General features: G+C 46.6%; 1 protein-coding gene across 2 annotated transcripts in view; it reads left to right on the top strand.

Moving 5' to 3' along the window:
• Nucleotides 1-3717, top strand: part of LOC139343813 (globoside alpha-1,3-N-acetylgalactosaminyltransferase 1-like) — an 11672-nt gene extending 7955 nt beyond the window's left edge. For both annotated transcript variants that reach the window (XM_070981624.1, XM_070981625.1), the window contains exons 6-11: nucleotides 83-115; nucleotides 213-347; nucleotides 450-582; nucleotides 830-1025; nucleotides 1456-1675; nucleotides 2382-3717. In XM_070981624.1, coding sequence (XP_070837725.1) covers nucleotides 83-115; nucleotides 213-347; nucleotides 450-582; nucleotides 830-1025; nucleotides 1456-1675; nucleotides 2382-2523 — 859 coding nt within the window. In that variant the 3' untranslated portion in view covers nucleotides 2524-3717. The remainder of the gene's footprint in view (nucleotides 1-82; nucleotides 116-212; nucleotides 348-449; nucleotides 583-829; nucleotides 1026-1455; nucleotides 1676-2381) is intronic.
• The last annotated feature ends 3563 nt before the right edge of the window (nucleotides 3718-7280 follow it).

Consider the following 7280-nt stretch of genomic DNA (forward strand, 5'->3'; position numbering starts at 1 on the left):
GACATTTTTGGCTCCGCTACAGTTCAGCCTGTCAGAACAGATTAGTGACGATGAGTCTGATGAGGATGTGTTTGTGTTTCAGTGTGCGGTACAAACAGCCCAGCATCATGCAGGGGTGAGCATCGCTTACACTTGTTCCTCCTCTTGTTGTTCCCAGAGTCTCGACGTCGTTGTTGATATGTTCGTTAACGTCGATCTGTGTCTTTAATCAGTCGTACCGATGTGGTGTCGGTGACACCCTGGTTGGCTCCTATCGTCTGGGAGGGAACCTTTAACCCGGTTCTACTGGACAGCATCTACAAACCACAGAACATCAGCATCGCAGCTACTGTGTTCGCGGTTGGAAAGTAAGTATGAAATCATAGCACTGGTTTCCACGCAGCCCTCAACACCTGTGACCTGTGACCTGTGACCTGTGACGTGGAGGTGACCTCTGGCCTTCTGGACAGGTACATCATGTTCCTGAAAAACTTCCTCGAGACTGCAGAGCAGCACTTCTTTGTTGGTTTCAAGGTGCACATATATGTGTTCACTGACCGACCAAAGGAGGTGCCCCAAGTCAAAATGGCCGCCGACAGACAGGTAAACAGGTGATGCAAATGAAAAGATGCTGTTACTAAACAAAGGCAGAGCAGAGTGTGAGTAAAAGCAACATATTTATGCTGATCGCGGCTTCAAACACGTCTGCTTCTGGAGTTCTGGTTTGCTTTCAGAGATGAACTCTGTCTGTCGTGTTTTATTGTTGTAAATTCCAAAAGAACTGCAGTTTTTCTGGACGTTTGATACCCATTACTTATTTGATTGTCATTACTTCCTTGTCTGCATTCAGCTGACGGTGCGTTCGGTGCCCAGCTCGAACCGCTGGCAGGAGATCTCTGCTCGGAGGATGGAGCTCATCCAGACGCTGATAGAGCAGACGGCTCACAGCGACGCTGACTACATCTTCTGTCTGGACGTGGACTCTCAGTTCCACGGCCGCTGGGGGACCGAGTCGCTGGGCGGACTGGTCGCTGTGATACATCCAGGTCAGTAGACGGTACTGGTCCTCCGGCACCAAAGTCCACCATCCTCACCCGGTGTGAACAGAACACGTATCCCTGCCCAAACGACCTGAGCGTGTTTGCTGCCACCTGCTGGCCGAATACAAAAAGTGTCGTGTTGGACAGAACCAGCACTGGAATCTGAAAAATGACCAAATGACTAACTGATGTTAGTTTGTTTCTTAATTGGATCAATTATTATTTTTATAGAATATTAGAAGATTATGAATGAATGAATGAATGAATGAATGAATGAATGAATATCTTTAAAGCTTGATATAATGTTTGATATAATAGTTTGAATAACAGAGCAAAATACGACAAGGTTTGGCTGCATACAGCTGCAGCTGCACCTCTGTCATCTCACCTTCTGTTCAGGTGTGTTCCTCGTGCTCATTTCTACTTGTGGTTGCAGGTTACTACAGAGACGACCGCAGCAGGTTCCCCTACGAGCGAAGGCCCCAGTCCAGAGCCTACGTGGCTCCTGGCGAAGGCGACTTCTACTACTGTGGGGGAGCGTTTGGAGGCCTCATGCAGGAAGTGCACCTGCTCGCCAAAACCTGTCGCTTCAACTTCGAGGCTGATGCCAAGGAAAACATCGAAGCTGCCTGGCAGGAGGAGAGTCACCTGAACAGGTAGGCAGAGTCACCTGAGCACGTAGGCTGGAGCAGAGTCACATGAACAGGAAGTCAAGTCAATTTTTTTTATGTAACACCAAATCATGGCAGTAGTGATGTTCGGGCACTTTGCATAAAGAGCAGGTGTGCGCCGGACCACTGAGCCGGGCTCCAGGTGGGCGGCCATCTTCCCAGCCGGTAGGAGAGTGAGAGAGGACACATTCAGCAGCACAATGCAGGTCCACACAGATGTAAAGCAGTACTAGTGTAATGTACAAATGTGTACAGATACGGGAGTGGAGGAGAGAGGAGCTCAGTGCATCATGGGAAGTCCCCTGACGGTCTGAGCCGATAGCAGCATCACTAGGAGCCCGTCCAAAGCAAGCCCGAACTTTGAGCTTCATCAGAGAGGAAAGTTTGAAGCCGTGAGCACAGATTGTGTTTGCAGTAATACTGCAGTAGTGTTCCAGTCTCTGCAGTAGGATGTGAGGTCAGTGGCGTTGAATGCGGTCACAGAGACGGTGCTGTCTCCTGACTCCAAATCCTCAAGTAAAGTATTGTTACGTAGAAAGTCAACAACGACTGATTGGCGACCGGTTTCTCGAGGGTTTTAGAGAGAAAGGGGGTTCAGTGAGGTCTGTCAGCACGCCGCAGAGTCACCAAGACAGGTTGTTCAGGTTGTTGAATTTTCTGATGACTGTACTTCCTGTTCGTGTGTGTTCAGGTACATGTGGCTTAACAAACCCAGCAAGGTGCTATCACCTGAGTACCTGTGGCAGGACTTCAAATCCAGAAATCCTGAGATTCACATCATCAGATTCTCTGGAGTTGTGAAGAACTACGCTGAGATCCGACCCAATGCCTGAGGGTCCAGGCGGTCACTGGACTCCACTGGAAGAGCTGAAACCCACGAGGTCATGGTTTGAAAGGGTTTTGAAAAGCCTCACTGCACTGCTGACACCTGTAGGACTAATTCAGACCTGTCTCTCACACCTGAGGCTACCCACAATCCACCTGGTCTGGCTGACAATCACAGAGTTTAAATGGTGATGGTTAAAAAAACTGGACACTACAGAATTGAGGTGGATTAAAGACGCATTTACTGTTGTGGGACGCTGTCCTGACCCGTCCTGTCCCCCGTCCAGACATGGGACCTTTAGCTAACAGACCATCTTGTGTCACTTCTGCCGAGCCTGTGCAACTCTTATTTAACTCACACTGAACTCTCATTTAACTCAAGTATCAGGCCGTCGACACTGGATTAGTTTGACATGTTGTCAGTCATCTGTCTCCTCCGCCCACGATATGACCTGGTTTTCCTTTCGTAACCGTGAGCCGAAGCTTCTGTTCTTCTTCAGCACATAACTGAACCTCAGGTGAGCCACGCTCAGCACTGCGTCCTGTTACACTGACTGAAACGACTGAGAAGATGCCAAACACACACATGCTGTCAATGAGGATAGCGTTAGCAGGCTGATGAAAGGAGGCTAGTTATGCTAACGATACCCGACCAGTGCTAACCATCGTCAGCTCTCACATCAAGCACAAAAGCAGCAAGCTGCACCTGTACTTCCTGCAATCTGTCGTTTTTTTACGATGTAGAAGTTTGTCATGTCATCGTCAAGACAGCTAGACAGTTCAAGCAGGAGAGCTTTACGGAGTGAAAGCTAGCTAAGGCTAAAGCTAGCTGAAGCTCAAACAAAATGTGCTTTCCTCTTGTTCGAATCTGTCCTTTAAATATATGAAGTTTGAACCAACATCATGTGAATTACCAACATATCTGGAACTCTGTTTGTTATTCCACAAAGCGAAAGGATTAGCTTGAACAACGATGCTTCTGCTGAAGCTAACTAGCTTAGCAGAGCTGCCGTCTCAGCTTGTGATTCTGGTGGAAGTCACATGACTTAAACAAACAGGACATGCGTAAAAGAGATAGAATCAAGTCAAATCAAACAGCTTCCACTTTGAACTTTGAACCTCTGACATCACTTCCTGTCCTCCTCTCTGGTGTTTGTATGTTTCATGAATGTAATAAAATAAATGCTTTGTTTTACAAAAATGATTTGCTCTGCGTCAGTAATGATTTCTGATTTTCTTTCCATGTTTTCATTGAAATATTCCAAACTATGAATTCTGTCTTTCTAGAGTTTGATTATCATGTTCAGGATCTGTGATATGAAGGTCCAAAGTCCCTGAAAAAAAACAGTTATTAATTATTAGTTATTGATAATCAGTTATTTTAAAGAAAACCTTTGAATGAAGTTCTTTTAGAGCTCTTTAAATTCAGCTGAAAATGCGTTCATTCAGACTAAACATCATGGAACCAACAGCAGGAACTTTTCTTCACGAATGAAAACCTAAAGACAAAAATAAAAACCAAAAACTCGACTGTAGTTAAAGGTCTGTGTTCAGATACACAGAGGAACTATTAACTGTAAAAAGTGAAGGAAAACCATCCAATAATATAGATGTTTTAAAATCTAATTCAGTTTTCGGAATTCAGTTTCACTTTTTACTCAAATCCAACTTTTAGTTCACCAGCTTCAGTTTTGTGCTTTAATATTCTGAGTAGAAGCGCTGAACTGACTTTATTAAACGTCCAATCAGGTCTCACCGTTTCATTCCTCAGGCGACCCCTCTCCAGGTGAGGCTCATGCCTGACAGGTGACCCTCACCTGTAATGTGTGTGTTAATAAGCGGCCAGCGTGGACTGAACGTGTGCTGGCGTTCTGGTGCTGGTTGTCAGCTGACTGCAGCTCAGCCTCCACGTTCTGGTTCGCTCTGACGCCGTCGTTCCGCCGTCGTTCCGCCGTCGTTCCGCCGTCGTCTGCTCCGTCGACGTCCTTGTGGGATTGGTTGGTCGTTGGCCTCCGGTGGTTTCTGCAGAGCTTCAGTGTCCTCAAACTAAAACGTGTGCATGTTCATGTTTGGAGCTTTCAGCTCGTCTTCAGCTCCGTCAGAGAAACGTTGATCTGTTGCTGCTCGGTCCTGAAGTGAGAGTTCCCATCATGGACTGTGTTTGGCTTCATTTAACATCTTTCATCTGGAAAATAAACCTGTGATCACAGCTGCCTGAAACCAGAAGACTCTTCTAAAAACACGTGAATTCAAACATTCGAGCTGGAAGGTGAGGCGTTCAGGTTCCAGTGAACTCCCACACGAACCCATTTCACTGCCGTCACTGTGTTGTGACTGTACACATGCAGCATTTTGGATGCTTTCTTTCAGTCCTTCAGTATGTTGTCATGTGACAAACATCCATCGGTCCCCCCGTTCAGCCCATCTTTTCTCACTTCCTGTCTGCCTGCTCCAGACAGGAAGTGCTTGTTTCCTTGTCAGACTGTGAGGTGGCGCTGCGTTGACTGACTGTACGTTAAACCAGGTCCTCAAACACTGAAATGTGCTGATCTGCATGGTGGACCACAGGTCTGAGGCGTGTCCTCGGTCCTGTGGTCCACCGTGCAGATCAGCACTACTGCTCACAAGTTCATGTTATTTTAGTTTGGACGTTGTTCAACGGCACCTTTCAGTGATACTGACATAAAGCTAGCCCACGACAGGTTTGACACATCTGCCGAGAGTCTCCAGGAGGTAAAGAGCTTGAAAGCCCACGAGCGAAATGAACCAAACAGCAGTTCAGTGAGAGTCCGGCTAATTTAATTTCAGCCATGTTGGATGGTGGAGATGTGCGGCTTTAATGGCAGAAGGAGGAAACACAGCCTTACAGAGAATACCAACATCACGCCGGGCGTCTCTTATCTGATGATGTTCCAGTTCCTCAGACGTCATGAAGCAACAGACATGTAAAACACACAGCTCTTCATGCTGACTGTGATTCCTGATGTTTGAGGATTCATTCATTCATTCATTCATTCAGCAGCTTGTGAATGAAACGTGATGCTCAGAAGGTTTTTCTCTCCTCATGAAGGAAACAGATGCAGCCGATAGACAGAAAGCAGCTGCTGAGGCTTTCCAGACAAACTGGATTCATGTCATTTATTTGTGATTTGCGGTCAGATACAGATGCAGTCAGAGTGGGAAGAGCTCAGAGACTCTTTCTCTGCTCATAAACAAAGTAAACCTGGTCATTTCACGGAGACAGCACCGTCTCTGTGACCGCATTCAACGCCACTGACCTCACATCCTACTGCAGAGACTGGAACACTACTGCAGTATTACTGCAAACACAATCTGTGCTCACGGCTTCAAACTTTCCTCTTTGATGAAGCTCAAAGTTCGGGCTTGCTTTGGACGGGCTCCTAGTGATGCTGCTATCGGCTTAGACCGTCAGGGGACTTCCCATGATGCACTGAGCTCCTCTCTCCTCCACTCCCGTATCTGTACACATTTGTACATTACACTAGTACTGCTTTACATCTGTGTGGACCTGCATTGTGCTGCTGAATGTGTCCTCTCTCACTCTCTTACCGGCTGGGAAGATGGCCGCCCACCTGGAGGCTAACTGAGCTAACAAACAGCTACGGTTAGCAGCCGTTAGCAGTTATCTCGGTAACAGGAAAGGCTTTATGTCCACCAGAAACCGTCAGTCACAGAGAGTTAAGGGAGAGCAGCTGGAGGAAATCAGAGGGAAACCAGACAAAATTCCATCCAGTTTCACCGACATGGTGAGTTTTCCCTGCTCGAAAAACCAGCATAGACCAGCATCATTTCCACTCTGGTCTATGCTGGTTTATGCTGGATTGATCCTGGTTTAGCTGGTGAGTCAACATAGCTATGCTGGTACACCAGCATGGTGTTGCTAGTGATGCTGGTTCACCAGCATCAAAACACAACATATGCTGGTAACCAGCATACCCCATGCTGGTTTTGCTGGTGGCTAGCTTCCCTGTTCGAAAAACCAGCATAGACCAGCATGGAAATGATGATGGTCTATGCTGGTTTTTCTAGCAGGGTGGTGAGTTTAATGGTGCAGAAACAGGTGCAGAGCAGGAAGGAGCATCTGCAAGCTGTTATTCCAACGTAAAATCTCTCCAGAACGTTGCTTCAATCAGTCACAGTGTGAGAAAAACACGATTTGCTAGTTTGACCTCAAACAGAGCGACGAGTGTCTGCGATGCATTCAGGTGCACATTTGATCACTGTTCAGGCTGACAGACGGGAACTGTTGACTCTGATTGGCTATTGTGCTGCAACCACAGCAGCATCAGATAACGTGTGTGTGTGTGTGTGTGTGTGTGTGTGTGTGTGTGTGTGTGTGTGTGTGTGTGTGTGTGTGTGTGTGTGTGTGTGTGTGTGTGTGTCTTGATGTCTGCTCGCTGATCTGTTTTAGCTCAGGTTGTTCCTGGTTTCAGCCTCCTGCAGCGTCAGCAGACATGTTCTCACGAGCATGTGAGGAAAAACACTAAAGTCCATTAAAGATTTTGAGAATTCAAGGAAATGTGTAAAACACCAAGCGGTAAACTGTCACTTCACACCTTTACAAAGTCGACACGTTGAATTCATATATTTCACTGTCATGTTAACCCCACTCATCAAAACGTGAAGTCTGAATCTTTCCTTTTATTTCACAGTCATTTCATGTGTGAGACAGTCAGACATTATTTAATAGGCATCATGTGACCCGACAACCTGCTGTAGCACTTAAACATACACTTAAAGTTAA

Source organism: Chaetodon trifascialis, chromosome 15 (genome assembly GCF_039877785.1).
Source record: "Chaetodon trifascialis isolate fChaTrf1 chromosome 15, fChaTrf1.hap1, whole genome shotgun sequence".
In the NCBI taxonomy this organism is placed as follows: domain Eukaryota; kingdom Metazoa; phylum Chordata; class Actinopteri; order Chaetodontiformes; family Chaetodontidae; genus Chaetodon; species Chaetodon trifascialis.